At 56.3% G+C, this 16,816-nt stretch overlaps 1 protein-coding gene across 1 annotated transcript; it reads right to left on the bottom strand.

Annotated features, from left to right (window-relative positions):
* Positions 1 to 13,274: 13,274 nt before the first annotated feature.
* Positions 13,275 to 16,227, bottom strand: LOC308610140 (forkhead box protein J1-like; the record flags this gene model as incomplete). Its single annotated transcript, XM_081259397.1, has 2 exons — positions 13,275 to 14,042; positions 15,730 to 16,227. The coding sequence occupies 2 exons, from the start codon at positions 16,225 to 16,227 to the stop codon at positions 13,275 to 13,277; spliced, it is 1,266 nt and encodes a 421-aa protein (XP_081115523.1).
* Between the last annotated feature and the right edge of the window lie 589 nt (positions 16,228 to 16,816).

The following is a 16,816-nucleotide window of genomic DNA, read 5'->3' as shown; positions in this document are numbered from 1 at the left end:
GGTCTATTCATATTTTCTATTCCTTCCTGATTCAGTCTTGACAGGTTGTGCATTTCTAAGAATTTGTCCATTTCTTCCAGGTTGTCCATTTTATTGGCATAGAGTTTCTTGTAGTAATCTCTCATGATCTTCTATATTTCTGCAGTGTGAGTTGTTATTGAGTCAAAGTATTAAAAGCGTGCTGGAGAAAGTCGGACAGAAACTTTCACAAATAAGCCAACTGTGCAATTAATAGCTCTCCTTCCCTTGTGAACAGTTTTATTCATTTTTAAGAATCATGCAGCAGTCCATAAATATTGCATCCTTGACGTCCCCACTGTCGTGTGCCCATGAGTGTACTCCAGGGAGTGAGGGGTACACAGCTGGCACAACAGTACACACATACTTACACACACTAGGTGTGCAGATCCTAAAGCAAAGTGAGCAACCAGCATGCCAAGGTCAGGCGAACAGGACACAAACTCTCCCCAGGTGAGATGGTTTAACGTGTGTGGATCCGTGCCCAGGAGATGCCCCAGCCGTGGGCATGACCTCTGGTGGGATGGGACTGGGGAGGAGAAGGAAAAAGGGCTCTGTGAGAAGGCTGGGATCAGCACACCACCCGGAAGTGAGCTCATAGTTGAGCTCCGACCTGAGTGTGGCAGGAAGGAGCCCCAGGCCTCTGGTTAGTCTGTGTCCTTGTGTGAGAAACCAGGCCCCGTCATATTCTCTGTGGGTCAACTTCTAACAACATGACCATCTCCAGATGATGACTGGGGCGGCTGTCCTGTCCCCCGACCAGGCTCTGTGCCCTGTTCCCTGATCCCAGCCCTTTTGGATGGGATATTTCTGCTCGCCAAAGAGCTAAATGAGGGCAAAGAGGTGAGGGGATGGGGGAGAGAGCAGGAACTGTCTGAGAAACAGGAGTGAAGGGCCACTTCTCACCCGGGTATGTCTTGGTTATGGAACCAAGGCCTTGAGGAATCTCTCTGAGCCTCTTCCTGGGAGAAGACAGACCCTCCAGAAAGGGTGAAGACAATGGCTTCCTCTTAGGGTTCCTGGCCACTGTGGCAACTGTTTACCTGCATCTCCTTCATCTCAGGTAACACCACACTCTGAATACTACCTGCCGGGAGAGGAGGTGGATCTGTATACCACCACCCCAGGCTAAGGGAGCGCCCCCTTCCCTAGTGCTTCTGGGACTCAGACTTCAAGGAGATCAGGAAGTGTGGTTATTACTGGAATCATCAATATGAAAGGGGCTGTAAGAATGTTTCGGGGAAAGGAAGGACATTAAATGGGGCCTGAAACAGCAGAGCCCACTGCAGGATTTCAGAGCGGGTGGACACGGGAACTCAAGGCAGAAGCTGAGATTCAGGCTTGGCTCATGTAGTGTCTGTCAAGACCACAGGCCTCCCCCTGCCCACCCCCAGGGCAGGATGTGAACCACAACCACCAGGCAGTGAGGGTCACCAGGCACCTGGTGGCGCAAAGCAGCCACACAGGAGGTGCAAAACATGCCCCGGCACTGGGCTCTCTTTGAGGCCTTGGGAAGGACCCTGAAAAGCTCTTCTAGGGCAACAATTCCAACTACTAATTCAGGCCATCATGGTGGGCATAGCCTAGGGCTCTGTCATATCTCAGCCTCACAAAATGTTGGATCCCACTTTGCTTCTCAATCTCATGCTCCACTAAATAACCACCTCTTCCAAAAGCCAGCAGACAATGCATCTATCAGAGAGCTATGAGGAATCCATTGATAACACTAGTGTTGAGGGAGGAACAGCCAACAGCTTACGGTCTTGCTGTTTCAGGCTGTTATTTCTATGCCCTACACCAGAGTGAGGTGGGGTGCACATGTGATTTGAAAAATATCTCTAAATCTCTGATGAGCCTATGGAAGGCAGTACCTCCGGCTCCCCCCATCAGGCTCAGCTGATCTGGAGGACAGGGGAGGAAAACCGGTGGGGTGGGGAGCCACCCAGACCACCACTGACCCCAGCTCAGCCCTTCCCCCAACCTCCTATGGGGTTCCTGGGCACCAAATGAGAACCACCGGTCCACCCCTCTCTCAGCTTCTTTCTTCAACTCTTTCAGAAAAGCGGGGTGGAGACGGGGGCAGCAGGGATAAGAATGCCACCTGACAGGGTGGTAGTGATGAAACGTGATAATATACGACAGTCCCGAGCAAGTGCCTGGTACATAGAGGGGGTCAAAAATGCCTTTGCAGTGTCACCTTAGGATGGAGCCCCAGGCCTTCCTGAGTGCACCTGATCATAAAGAAGTCCCCGGTAGGTCATCATTTAACTGAGGGGTTCTCAGATTCAAGGCCTCCTTCCTAAGCAGACACACGAGGCATAGCCTCTGCTACCAGAAGCAAGAACTGTTTTCCCAACCAACCTTCTGGTAGTTGCCACTGCTTCTTGTCCTTGAGAGAGGAGCTCCTAATGCATTTTGAGGGAAACCCCACTTACAGTGCAATATGGCTTTCCCTTCTCACAGGAGTCATCCCCCAACGCCACCCCAAACTGCAGGTCTCAGATTGGTTATGATGTCCCAGAGACTAGAAAATGCCAGATGGGTGTTTGTAATGAAGTCACCCAAACTCTTGAGTCTTCTTGGTCTACCTCCTAAGGAGAAAAAAAAAAAAAGATGCACAAGAAATAACCAGTCTGTAGACCACAGCTCCACCTGAAGATCAAGATACAGTGGAAACATTCCAGAGAGTCTCTGCAAAGGGTCTCATGAGCTGCAGTTCGAGTGGCTTTAGCCCACAAGGAGAAAAGAGGTTTCCAGTCCCTTCTGAGAGGGGAAGGATCACGGTTGCAGAAGAAGATGAGTCTGGGAGAAGGGTCAGGTGCCCTCAGCATCCAGCTTTCACGTGGGTCTAAAAAGTCTCCGTGTGTCTTGCTGAGGATGCCCAGGAGGTCAGTGGTGCCATGAGGCCAGGATGGGATGTGAGAACGGGAGGAGAGCCCTGGTACAGGGGCTAAGGCTCTCAGATGGCCAAAGGATCCCACACGCAGAGCCTGTTCTCGGGGTCCTCCAGGCTGCCAGAAGATGAGCGTCTGCACTGCGTGTTCCGACGACTGACCACGTTGTCGTCAGCCTACCAGGCACCTGAGAAGAGGAAAGGAAGGTTACCGGACCTTTGGTTTGGTGCAGATGGTGTCTCTGGCAGGACAGTCCGGGAGTTTGGCACGAAAACTGGCAAGATGCGCATTACCTGGAACTCCCACAGGGTGCAAACCACAGCACGTGAAACTTGGGAGCAGTGGCGTCCAGTGGGCGAGGGACAGTCATGGCCACTGTGGCCCTCTGATGGAGGGACATGCAGGATGGTCCTTGTTTTGTGAGCTTGCCGTAGGCTCCACCTTTGTATCTTTATTTGGTCTTGAAGTTTGCCTAAGTGTTACAGCGGACCAGGAAAAGAAACTGAGTCTGGCTGAGACTTTCACGAGAGCAGGAGGAGGTGAAGGGGAGGGAGAAGAGTGTGTTAATTTGCGCTCAGAGTTAGTGTTTGCTGTGGGGGCCAGGGTGGGGCAGGAAGGGACTGGCTGCCCAGCAGGGTGGCAGGGACCAAATGGCATGGCAGAGAACAGAGTGACAGCTGTTCCTCTCCTTCTGCACCTGAACAGCCCACCGAGAGTTGCTGTCAGCTGGTGCCACCAACCCCAGGAGACCTTAGCTCCAGAGCTTTGGGGTCCCCCGGGTACCATCCACGAAACTCATCATCTTCCCCCCTTGTACTGCAGTTCCTGCACGAGAAGCACCCGCTGCCCATGCTGGAAACCCACTCTTGGTGCTTCTCCTTCATGCTCTGTATCCAATCCACCATGACCTCCTGCTTGTTCAAGCTCTAGTAAGGTCTAAATCTGTAGTCAGAAAACCGGGATACAGCCCCAGCTTGTAATGTACTGACTGTGTGACCTTGGGCAGGTCACTGTACTTGGAGCCCAGGTTTTCCCATCCATCAGATGGGAGACAAGTACTTACTCCCCAGGGATGCTGTGAGACTAAGCGAGGTGACATGGAAGAGTGGTGAGCAGGGCGCCTGACTCACAGAATGTGTGCGAAAACCATCCGCCCCCCAGGCCTTGTTCAGGCTACACTCATCTCCCCCAAGTCGTCCTTCCATCCCACAGATTGACTCCATCTGTTTCAGTCCCCCCAGTGCAGCGAGATGCCCCTTCTGAAGGGAGAGGATGAAGCCCTAACCCCCTGAGTTTGGGGAAAGCCTTCCGTTCTCTGGCCGAGGACTGCTGAGCTGCCTCTTCCAGCACCTGCCCCCAGAAGGCCCCCCCTGAAGCCAGATGGGGTCCAGCGTGCTCCGAAGTGTTGCCCCACTGGCCCGTACGACCACCCAATTTCTCATGCTGTGTGGAAATTGCTGGATCCTCCAGCACACGGTGATCTCCTCCAGGGCAGAGCCGAGAGCCATGCCCTTCAGAGGGCTCAGGTCGTGGACGGAGCCGGCTGACCCTGGAGGGTGGGCGTGAGGCTCACTGTGTCACATTTGAGGGAGTCCACTCACAAATGTCTGGGGTCAGCTTCAGGTTAGGCCAGCCCAAGACACGAAACCCTTTAATGGCAGAAGCACTAGGATTCAGCGGGTATAAATTGTGTATACCCATAAATGTCCTGGTGTGCTAATCCGCCCTAAGGCTCTAATAATAGTCTTGTGGAGGTGGACCCCAGGGGAAGAGGAGTGAGTGGGACAGGAAATGTTTAGGTATCTCTCACAGCCAGATGGAATGTGGGGATCTGTACTCCCTGGGGGTACCGGAGTCTGGCACATGGGTCCACAGTGCTTTACCGCTCTAAGGGTGACAGGATGAAGAGCAGGCAAGATTGCCCTTTTAAGTTAGGAACCCCCAGATGAAATAAGTTGTTCTTTCATTTTATATAATTTGGTAGATCTCATACTTATTCCTCTGTGTTTAATGGGCAGGACTCCGGAACTGCGGCTGTTTGGTATGAAAGACCAAAAGCAAATGGTAAAAAGGAGAGAAGAGACACACACACACACACACACACACACACGCACACGCACGCACACACACACACACACACAAAGTCAAATCAAAACACTGCCGCAGCCTCACCGCCACCACCACTGGCTGCCAGGCTGCCTGGCTCTGAATTCTTGAGTCCTTGCTACAAACACCACTGGTCCAGATTCTGAGCCAGGGCTGAAAACTGGCTCCTTCTGAAACAGCCTCAAGACTCAGACCTGAAGTCTCTGATCTCCCCAGCTTCTTGGTACAGTCGGTGGTGCTCTTTCCTCTAAAAAGGCTTCTGCCAGACCCTCGGCGAAACCCTACTGCTCCGTGCATCCTGGATGCAGAAGGTAAGTCTGGAAGGCGCAGGAGGACTTCCTGAGCGAGTGCTACCGTTCTGTCCAGCCCTCAGCCAGAAAAGGGAGACTGGAGATTGAGAATCCTTCACGGGAGGTAGAGAAAGGTGGTTCCCACTTAATTCCATCCTCAGGCTCAGAAACGGGGGAGTGAGGAGACCTCTAGAGGCAGATTTGGGGAGCACATCTAGGGGGATTCCACACACCTCTTTCCTGCCTCTACCCAGCCACTAATTAAATTTAAGATTTGTAACAGTTCCACCATCTTGTAGAGTTTCTCTCCAGGAAAAGAGGAAGTTAATTCCGATTTTTCCTTAGTATCTGCGAAGCATAACCCTTCCTAGTGGCGTGTTAGTCTTGGGTTATTTCAGGTCTCCATAAGTACTTTTCTTTGTTTTGTTTTTGGCTGTGCAGTGGCTTGGAGGATCTTAGTTCTCCGACCAGGGATTGAACCAGGCCACTGCAGTGAAAGGGCTGAGTCCTAACCACTGGACGGCCAGGGAATTCCCTCCATAAGTACTTTTAGATTTCATCGGTATGCCCACTCCTGTCCAATGCCATCATTTAAAAACATCTGTATCGGGCATCGCTGGTGGCGCAGTGGTTGAGAGTCTGCCTGCCGATGCAGGGGACACGTGTTTGTGCCCCGGTCCGGGAAAATACCAGATGCCACGGAGTGGCTGGGCCCGTGAGGCATGGCCACTCAGCCTGCGCGTCCGGAGCCTGTGCTCCGCAATGGGAGAGGCCACAACAGTGAGAGGCACGCGTACCACAAAAAACAAAAAAAAACAAAACAAAAACATTTGTATTTCCACTAATAAACTCAAATTATCTTTGCTTTGTCCCATCACACTCCCCAGAGCCTTTTCACAGAATTGTCACTGGTCCCCTGGCCACTATCCTGACGCCTGTGTGATACTCCATCAGGTTCCTTGGGGCCCCGTCTACCTAGCATGGCCTCGCGCTTCTAATCGGCTCACCACCTACAATGGTCAACTCAGATTTCCTCCCTTTGAGAACCTTGCAGAACAATCTCAGAACATACCATCGCCCCCCCCACCTTGGTCTCAGGGCCAAAGAAGACCCAGAGGCTTCTTAGCGGAAGAGGTGCTGGAATGACACAGGTGCTTTCTCAACATCACTCCCACAAGGCTGATGAGAGCAGCGAGGATGGGGACCTGAGCCATCCTTGCCGCGAGCTGGGGCTCCTGGCAGAGCACCTGTGGGCCTGGGGAGGGTGGACCACGGGATGCTCCCCGGGCTCCCTCCTTGTGGGCGCACCGTGAGGGGAGTGGCATCCGTGTGGGGAGGGAAACAGCGTGGAGAGGGAGACCCAGTGCCTGAGAAGCTGTCCTGACGGCCAAGCCAGCCTGAGGCACCTCAGTCATAGGATGGAACTTTGAACTTACAGCTGAGCGTGGTGAGGTCTGATGATTCCATGGGAACTACCACAGTGGATGCTCCTGTCATTAACCTGACATTAACCCGACAGATGCTTCCAGAGAGTTCCCCAGCTCTTTACTACCAGTGTGACGCTAACAGCAGAACCCGAGAAACATTTTACCAAGAGAGCAGATGCACTTTCCTTCTCCCGTAAGAGCCCTTGAGACCTCGGGGTGAGGCTACGATGCGACCCTCAACTCCCTCTCCCGGGAGCCGCCACTGTCATTCGGTTTCATGTCTGGCCTGAACGGTGAAGCCAGTTTAATCTGAGAATGGCTGGCTCTCGAGATCACCATAAAGAAGCCCAGGCATGGTTTTCCTTCCAGGTCTCGCGCCCCTGCCGCAATCCCAGAGTGGAATAAACATCCACCAGCAGGTTGGCCCGAAGGAGTGAGGGAGAGGAGGAAGCACAAGGCCTGGGGTTAGTTTCCACCAGCATGCGTGGCTGAAACAATAACCAGGAGAGAGTGGTCATGTGCACATGCGCACACCCTGCACACCACAGCACCCCCCAAGCAACTGCCATGGCCAAAGCAGAAGCGACTAGCATGACATCTGCATCCAGGCTGGGATCCAGGTTTGCTCTAGAGGTTGCCCTTCTGTGGAGGCACCTCAGAGGAGCAGACGGAAGAGACACCGGTTCCTGGGATGCCTGGTCCTACAATCCCAGGTGGGATTCCCAGCTCGCCTAAACCCCCGCCACCCCCGCCACTTCCTTACTCTATATGTAGGTCGTTCCTTCGCTTCTCGGCTTACTAGAAACAAAATTCTTCCGACTGAAGATATGATTGACCTTATTTACAAAACAGAAATAGAGTCACAGGTGTAGAAAACAAACTTATGGTTATGGCGTGGGGCAAGGGAGGGGAGGGATAAATTGGGAGATTGGGATTGACATATACACACTACTATATCTAAAATAGATAACTAATAAGGACCTGCTGTAGAGCACAGGGGACTCTACTCAGTACCCTGTAATGGCCTATATGGGAAAACAATCTAAAAAAAGAGTGGATATATGTATATGTATAATTGATTCACGTGGCTGTACAGCAGAAACTAACACAACACTGTAAACCAACTCTGGCAATTAAAAAAAAATATCTACTTGAGGCCTGAACGATGGTAAAGAGACTCGTTCCAATAGCCTACAAACACTAGTGCACGCTGAGCTGCTAACGTCTCTTCACCTCACCTTTGCAGTGCCGCCAGGGCTGTGATCCTTCTGCTACTGTAACATCAGCCGTTTTCTTCACTAAAGCAGGAAAACCTACTGCCTAACAGTCGGTTCCCCCAAGGGGAGGAAGCTGTTCTCCTGCTGCAGGTGAACTTTGGGGCTGCTAGAGCAGTTCTGTGAGACTCAGCTGAGAAGCTGAAGCAGGAAGGAAGGTGATGGCAGTTGCCCAAGAAGCTTCAGGATCTACTCAACGTAGATGGAGATCTCCATGTATCTTCTGCAGCCTTGGCTCAGAGGCCCAGAAAGAGCCAGGAAGGCTGCTGAGGTCCTCAGATACCCTGCTTGCTTTGATATTCCATCAAGGAGACAACCTTTCCCCAAAGCCACACCCTTGAGCAGTGCCACCAAGTCACACCAGTGCCCCTTTCTCCACCCTTTAGAGAATACCCGGGAAAGAAATATAATAAAAGGGAGCAAAAGACCAGGTCTTTTTCCATCTTCTTGTGTGGGTGATCCGTCCTCTTCTTCTAGAACATCATTTCCCTAGGACAGAAGGAAGGCACTGTGAGTCCATAAAGCAGTGAAATGAGTCTACTGATTGTCAGAAGACAGAACTAATCACCCTCATGGTATCCAGACATTTCCTGTCCGTGTGAGATGGCTGGGAGGCCCAGCAGAGGCAGATTTTGCTTGGCGAGGCAGGATCGGCCCGTAGGGACCAGGTCTGAGGCACGTTCCAGAGGGACCAGGTCTGAGGCGCCTTACAGAGGGACCCTGGGACTGTCAGGAATAGCCTTGGTAATAGTTTAGCTCACACTGTTTCTCTCAGGTGGAAATAAAAGTTGTCAAATGAAAAAGCAAACTGTGAGATCATAAAACTTTCAGGAACCCTTTAGGATCCCCAGTCCCATCCAGATACTCCTTTGAGAACATCTGGCTCAAGAGAAAGTTGTAGAGTCCCCACTGGGAGCTGGGCATTCCATATACTTCAGGCACACCTCCGTCAGAGCACTTCTCACGCTGAGTTATAACTCTGATTCCTCCATCAGATGGAGCTCCGGGATGGGTGGGATGGGTGGATTGGGGGCGTGGGCAGGCAAAAGCCACGTCACTCGGTCTTTGTGTCCCCCAGTGCCAGGAAGATGTGAGATGCCTGTGCCAGGTAAATACTAAGTGAATTGGAGGACAAACACCCTCTCAAGGGTCTGGCCTTGAAGACTTCCCTCTGGAACTCACCCCACGCCTATTACGCTGAGACCAGCACCCTCTGCTAACCGGACAGTCCCTCTGCTCTGCACCCTGCCTCTAACAGATCCAAGCGCACCACCTTGGAAGGCTTCTTCCAGAACAGCCCCCATCCTATTTGCATCCTCTGCCAGCGCCGGCAGTCCCTCTGACCGGGGAGGGGCACCAGCATCCACCTTGCTCTTACCTCTGCATCCTGCTCTTCAGCGGTGGCGACGAGGCCCGCAAAGTTGCAGTCTGGAGACGCCGCTGGCGTCACCTGCAAAGGAGCAACAGAAGTCAAGGTGCAGATGCCACCGGTTCTCCTACCCAGCTCGCCTGGCAGCAAACCCAAACCAAGTCCTCAGGACAGAAGTGGTGCCACATGGAAGATCACATCTGAGGGAGTCTTTGATTCAACAACCCGGTACCATGTTTTCCAGGGCTCCCCTCCCGAGCACTGGCGGGCTTTGCCGATCTCCCTGGCAGGCCCTGGACTGAGCTCCTTGGGACTCGAGTACAGAGCAGAGCAGAGCGGCGAGGGCGATCCCATGCTCCTCTCTTACGTCTCCTTCTTCTGAGGGGGTCCTGCTGGCGGCCCGGGGGCAGGGGACAGCCTCCCCGTCCTCTTCTGTGCCAGGGGCGATGTAGGAGCCGGACATGGAGGAGACGGTGTCGGTGCTGATCTGGGAGGACACCATGGACATGACCTTCCTTCTTCAAGTCTGGGTCCCCAGTATGTTGAGGGGGGCAGAGGCGGGGAGAAGAGTGTTTCCTGCCCTCAGCTCAGCTCTTCAGGAGGCCTGGCGCATTTGCTTCAGGCCAGCATGGAATCCCATCCCGGGGGCCTTCCCGTCACTGGAGCTGCGGGTGGCCTGTCCCGTGGGCAGACGGCGAGGGTCCCCAAAGACTGAGTTCCTGAACATTGCCCCTCATCCCTTTCCTGGCTGGCGATACATGGGGGAGGGAGGATAGGGAAGAGCTGGAAAGTGAGGAGACAGAAAGCTGGCTTCTTGCTTTGGGAAGGGACTGTACCACACCTGAGGGTGAAGTGGCTGAAGGGCTTCTCACCTCAAAAGTGGAGATCAAAGGAAATGCGAAACCTGCCCAGAGAGCTTGAGTCATGGGCTCAAAGCCACACAGGGCAAAAGAGAAAGGACAGCTCAGTGCAACATGGGGTCCTGGATTGGGAGGCTGGAATGGAGAGGAGCATTACTGGGGTGATCTGCAAGACGTGAAGGGGGTCTGCGGTTACATGGGATTACCAGGTCAGTGTTCATTTCCTGATTGTGATGGTGGTACTGGGATTATGGAGGCGTGTCCTTGTTCTAAGGAAACACACACTAAAGTATCTAGTGCTAATGGGGCAGCCTGTCTGCAACTTACTGTTAAGGGTGCAAACTATATATTGACTGGGATTACATTGAATCTCTAAATAAATACGGAGTCACTGAACGTTTTTTGAAAAAGCCACCCAGCCAAGGTCCAGCGCAGGGATGAATAGGAGGGACAGGATCCACTCACGCTTCCCGCCCCCTCCACCGCCAACCCCCAAACGCTGCCTGCTGAAAGGGTGTGTGAAGCCCTGTGTTCTGGCCGCTTCGGAGCCCCCTCTTAGCTTTGGCTGCTCGTTGGCAGCATCCATGGACCCTTAAAAGTGCCAGTGTTTGGGTCCCAGCCCCAGAGACGCTAGTCCCAAGCATAGGGATTTTCAGGAGCTCCTGGGGATTCTTCCTGGCAGCCAGAAGCTTCTTCAGCCTTTCCTTACCTGGCAGGCAGTTCTGCCAGCCCCTGACCTTGCCCCTCTTCCCCCAGCATGGGCCCAGGCAGAGGGTGAGGAGGGGGGACAGTGACCGGCCCCACCTGTCAATCCAGGGTGTACCCCTTTTGGCGGGGGCTGGAGGCTGAGCCTGGGGACCAGTGGAGAGGCTGGAGCCCCCATGTTCCCCCAGTGCTGGGGAGCGTGGGCAGGAAGGCCGGAGGGTGGTGGGGAGAGGGAGGGAGTCGTTGCTTAGGGGGTGAAGGGAGTCTCAGAGGGAGGTTGGGGCAGCCTCCTCAGCAAGCGGTGGGAAGGGGATGGGCTGCCTCCTGAGCTCTGTAAGGCCCCAACCCGGCTGGCCCTGCAGTGTGCGCACCCTTCTGAAATATTTGGAATAATTAGCAAGGGAAAGCAGCAAGTTGGTGGGGGAATGCCAGGTTGTCCTGGAGCCAGCCTCGAGTGCAAGGAAAGAAAGGGGCTTCAGGAGAAAGGGGCCCGTGGAGGCTGGGCAGGATTGTGTAGGACAGTGCCCATGTGTGTGTGTGTGTGTGTGTCTGTGCGCACGTGCACGTGAGTGCTGGGGGAAGGGGCTGTGCACCACAAGGGTGTGCTGGCGGGGCCAGGTGCGGGCTCGGGGGAGAGATGGGTTCCAGGCAAAGCTGGGGTGAGGGGGTTGAAAGGTGCCTGCTGAGTGTCACATATTTGCTGTGCCTCAGTTTCCCCATCAGAACTCTAGGACGTTGATTCCTCACAGGCTGGAGGTGTAGGGTCTAGGCACCCCATCTTCCGTCTGCCCTGATGGCCTCCCTCAGCCCCAACCTGCATTGGAGGGAAGGCCCTGGGCGGGGTGAATGAACCCCAGGTTGGCAAGTGGGGCCCCAGGGGCTGGGGCCCTCTGACGTCACACCCTGTCCCTTCAGGAAGGGACCAAGGGAGGGAGGAGCTGGAGACAGGCCCAGGCGAGGACCACAGGTGAGTCTGGGCAGGCCCTCAACTTGGGCGAGGTGGGGAACGTGAGCCGAGCCCTGGGCCAGAACGGCCTTTGTGAGTGAGTCCCCAGGGCTAGGGAGGGGGCTGTGCCTCCTTTGCCGCCTGCTCCTCGGGGCTGTGGGTACAGTCTCCCCATTGCACATATAGAGGTGCCGAGGCCCTGGCTGCAGGGGACCCCCGAGGGCCGCCTCTCAGCCCCTTTCTCTCTGGGCACCCAGAGATCATGAGGAGTGCATCAGGGGACACTCTGCAGGCCTTTCGTGCCCGCCATCTTGCTCCCAGCCATTCCCCCTTGGGCCGTGGCTTCCCCAAAACTGGCCCATGCTTTTCCCCAGAGAAAGTTGCAAGCAGGTCCATTTTGAGACTTTTTAAAACTTTATTTTTAAAAATGTTTTTATTGTAAATAACTTTCTATGAAAAAGGTTAAAATGCCCGATGGGTTAGGAGAGTGGATGTGGGATGCAGCCCAGGGCATTTATGGTTGAGCAAGACACTCCCCTGCAGGTGTGCAAGCAAGGGCACGGGGCCATCCCCCCATTCCTGGTCCCAGTGGTTCTAGCAAGCACTGCGTCCCTCCCAGTTAAGCCTCAGCTCTAGCTACACTCACTACATTAGTCTGTCTGTCCCCTTTCCCTCTGCAGCTTGGCTGCCCCAGCCCCTAACCCCCAGATCCCCATCTCCCCGCTGCTCTCAGCCTCAAGTTGGGCTCAAAGATTAGGGATACATACCCTCTGCCCCACCTCTAGGGATGAAGCCAGAAGATCCCAGAGGCCTTAGAAAATCTCCTGGCTCCACCCAGCACCCCGGCCTCCTTTCTGTCTCCTCTCTCTTCCCCCCTCCGCCTTGCTCCTCCTCACAGACTGCCGGGAGAGGCCTCTTGGGTGTTAATTTGCAGTCACCTAATCAGCATTTGTTGTACCTGGGAACTTGCTCTGGATAGAGACCTGGGGAGGAGAGCAGGAGAGAGAGAAGCTTTGAAGCTAAGGTGTTCTGGGGCGGGCCCTGTACTGATGTTTCCAGCTTGGCCAGGGCCCCTCCAAGCTGCAGCTCTCATAGTGCAGGGCCCTTAGCGTGTCTCTGGGGCAGGGAAGAAGTGGATCAATGAAACACTGTGTGTATGGGGGGCTGGGGAGCGGAGGCAGCAATTTTGGTCCTGGGCCCCAATTCTCAGCCTGCTGGACTAGAATCTGAGGATGGCCTGGGCTGGGGGCCGTGTGGCCTGGTGTGTTGACCTGGCCCAGCCCCTGCCTGGGTGGTAGGGTGTCCATGGGCCTGCACTGGCGGGGAGGGGGGCAGTCTGGGCCCAGACTTCGGTGCTGTCTGGAGGTGGGGCATGGCCTGGCTTCTTACAAGAAGGCGGCCAGGCTGGCCCAGTCATGCTGGTCAGAGGCCAGTGTGGCATCCCCGGCCTCAAAGAGGGGCTCGGGGGGCAGGGAGCTACGGGTGCTCTCGTCCCAGGGGTGCTCCAGGAAGGATGGGGCCAGGAAGATCTCATCAAAGTCCAGGGTTTCGGTAGCCGGCTCCACTGGAGGCCCCAAGGTAACAGGGCAGTCGATGTGGTGGCCATGGATGGTGAGGTCCACGTCCCCGTGTGAGGCAGGGCTCAGCGGCGGAATCAGCTCCGAGGTCTCCAGCGTGCCCAGCTCCCCGTCCAGCGTGCCAGCGTCCAAGATGGCCTCCCAGTCAAAGTTGCCCTTGAGGGGTTCCAGCTCAGCCTGCTCCTCCTGGGTCAGCAGCAGGGGGCTGGAGGGCCGCGGGACCTTGGCCTCCTGCTTGGGCAGCGGCTGTTGACGCTTACGCCCCAGCCTGCCCTCGCCTGCACCCCAGCCCGCCTCCCCAGTGGCCTCCTCGAACTCCCGCAGCAGCTGCTGGGCCTCGGCGCTCACGGTCAGTGGCCCGGCCCATGGGGCGGCGCTGGGCTCTGGCGCAGCCTGGCGGGCAAAGGCCGGGTGGATGTGGACTGGGGGCAGCCGCCGCTTCTTCAAGGCCCCACTCAGCAGCCGCTCGGCGTACTGGGGGTCGATGCGCCAGAAGCCCCCCTTGCCTGGCTCGTCCTTCTCCCGAGGCACCTTGATGAAGCCCTTCTTCAGGGACAGGTTGTGGCGGATGGAGTTCTGGACACAGGGAGATAGGAGAGAAGGAAGACAGCTGGGAGAGTGGGTGGGGTCAGTGATGGGGGGCTCCTAGCGCCACTGCCAGTCCCACCACCACCTTCTCTCCGATGGGGGCAGGGGAGACAGAAGCGCTGCTCCGAGCGGGAGGCTCTGGGACACCCGCCACGGGGCACCAGGAGCTGGGAGTGCTGTCGGGGGCTTTTGTTCCCATTTGCCAGGACATCTGCCTGCTCAGTCATCCGAGCCCTGAGCCGCAGGGTGGTTCTCAGTGCCGGCCTGTCCTGCCCTCCCTCCCTTACCCCGCTGCTTGCGGCCTCTGGTCAAAGGCCTTGGCTCCCCCAGGTCCTGGACGGCCATCTCCCTCTGCCTGGGCCTGGCTGGCCTTCTCTGTTTGTGAAATGAGTGAGTGGGTGTGAGGGTGTGTGTGTGTGGTGGGGGATGAAGTGTGGGAGGATCTGATGACTTTCCTTGTTTGTAGAGCCGCCTGCTGGCCTGGGCCCTCACCCACCATGTCCCCCTCCTCCCACCCCAGGCTCTGAGGCCTCAGTTGATTATTACACAGCCAAGAGCATAGCACTCATTCCTGGGGGCTCTCAGGCTTGGGGTAGGGTGGGGGGTGGTGGAGGGTCTCTGCTTTCTCACCAAGGTTACAAATGGTACGTGCCCCAGGGTCAGGGCCCAAGCAAACGTGGAATAGCTGTGATCACAGGAACTCTGATCCTGTGACCTGTGCCACAGGGAAGGATCTGTGCATCCTCAGGGTCTCTGTCCCCAAGGAGCCCCTGATCCTGATGGTCGAAGAGGCTGAGGGCAGTGTGTGCCCAGCCTGAATCACCATCCTGCCTTGTTCACGCCTGGGTGCACAGTCCAGACCACGCTGGGGCACAGGGGTCTGGGGCCTGGTGGGTGGGGCCGGCAGGTGACTAGTGCGCCCTGGCAAGACTGGGAGGTTTACATGGTGGTCTGGGCCCCTTGGCTGCTCTGTGCCAGGTTCCGGAGACTTGGAACATGAAGCCAGTGTGGGAGGAAAGAGCCCCTGTGGAAAGCACGTGGCTGAGATAATTGTCCCCGCAGGGAGGTTGATGAGAAGAGGGGGAGGAGTGTAGGCAGGAAACTAGGGAGGGCTTGGGGTGGGGGCTGGCACAGCAGCTTTCGGAAGGCCCCGTAGCCCTTCCACTGGGACACAGATGGCCACCACACCCTGCAGCACACCCCTCTCCCCTCCCAGAGCCCCTCCAGCCAACTGAAAGCAGGCGGGATGCAGAGCCGGGCAGCAACCATGCTCTGCCTCCAGTCAGACCCTGACAAACTGACCTTGAGGAGGGTAGTGTGTAGGAATTCCAGGACTTGGGACACAAATGTGTCCCTCAGTCCATCAACCTACCCTGGGGGGCTGTGTCCACGCATAGTTCAGCCCTGGTCTTTGGGCTGAGCCTGCCGGATGAGGGACAAGTTCTTTCCACTTGAACCTCTATGTCGGCACCCCTGCAGCCCTCTGAACATCCTCCCTCCTCCGTCTCTGAAGTCAAAGGGGCAGCAGTCCAAGCACTGGGCTCCCTTGAGGTCCTTCCTGGACGGCCTTCCTCTCTCGGGGCCCTGGCCGTACCGCGCCTACTTGGCCTGCGGATCTGGGATGTGAGTCCAGTCCGCGCGGGCATGGGCAGGGAGGGAGGGAGTGCCTCCCTACCTGCCAGGTGGGATCAGCGTGGCGGAAGTAACAGAAGTTGTCCGTGATCCACTTGTAGATGGCCGACAGGGTGATCTTGGTGGCCTTGCTGGCCTGCATGGCCATGCAGATGAGCGTGGCATACGAGTAGGGCGGCTTCACGTGCGGGTTGGTGGCGTAGTCCACGTCGTCGGGAGGCGAGGCCTGCAGCCCCGAGGGGGCGCTCCGCGGCGTGCACAAGGACGTGGGCTTGCCGGGTGTGTGCGGCTGCCCCAGGCAGGCGGGGTCCGCCGCCAGGGGAGACCCCGGCTCGGCCGAGCCTGACAGCTCGTGGTAGCCGTGAGGGTCGGTGTCCCCTGAAGGCAGGGCGGGGACCTTGGCGTTGAGAATGGAGAATTCCTGCAGCCACTGCAGGCTGGTCAGGCTGTCATTCAGGGCGTTGGACTCCTCCAGGCCGCCTTCCGGTCCGGCCTCCTCCGCTGCCCCTGCTCCCGAGACGCGTAGCCAGCTCTCCGCCATATCTGCGGGCACTCTCCGAGGGGGCTGTCAACATCCACGAGCCGAGCCGAGGGTGGCCGCCGAGCTCTCCGGCCTGCTGACTCCCGCGGCTTCAGTTACGCAGCCTCCCGGAAGCGGGCTTCCATCCCGCGATCCGGGGGTAGCCTCCTCCAAAGGGAATGTGGTGCCTGCGGGGACCAGAGCGGGAACTGAGCCCTCTTTCCCCACCCCCGAGGGGAGAGTGTGGGCGAGGTGGGAGGCTCTTACTAAAATCCTTCCTGCAGCTGGGGAGGATCTTTTACTGCCGAGGTCTGGGAAACAGAAGGTGTGCCCGGGGGTCCGACCCACAGGGGGTTCGCCTCGCTCTTTTCCTCTTGGATCTTTTAGAGGAGACTTAATTAGCCAAACGAGGGAATAGTGTAGGGGCATGCGAGGCCACCCCTTTCTCCCTCAAAGCGGGGAATTAACCCCCCTCTCTCCGTCCACAACCAATGGAAATGGGGCGAGAGAGTCCAGGAGGGCAGTACGACGGGTCGGGGGGCGGGGGAGGTCGTCTGATCTTTGAAAAGGGATATTAGGATGGGGATCAAGGGGAAGGAAAGAAACAATA

Source organism: Mesoplodon bidens, assembly GCF_964165515.1.
Source record: "Mesoplodon bidens genome assembly, contig: HAP1_SCAFFOLD_229, whole genome shotgun sequence".
Classification (NCBI taxonomy): Eukaryota; Metazoa; Chordata; class Mammalia; order Artiodactyla; family Ziphiidae; genus Mesoplodon; species Mesoplodon bidens.
The sequence above is the reverse complement of the archived record's forward strand: the minus strand, read 5'-3'. Positions and strand labels throughout refer to the sequence as shown.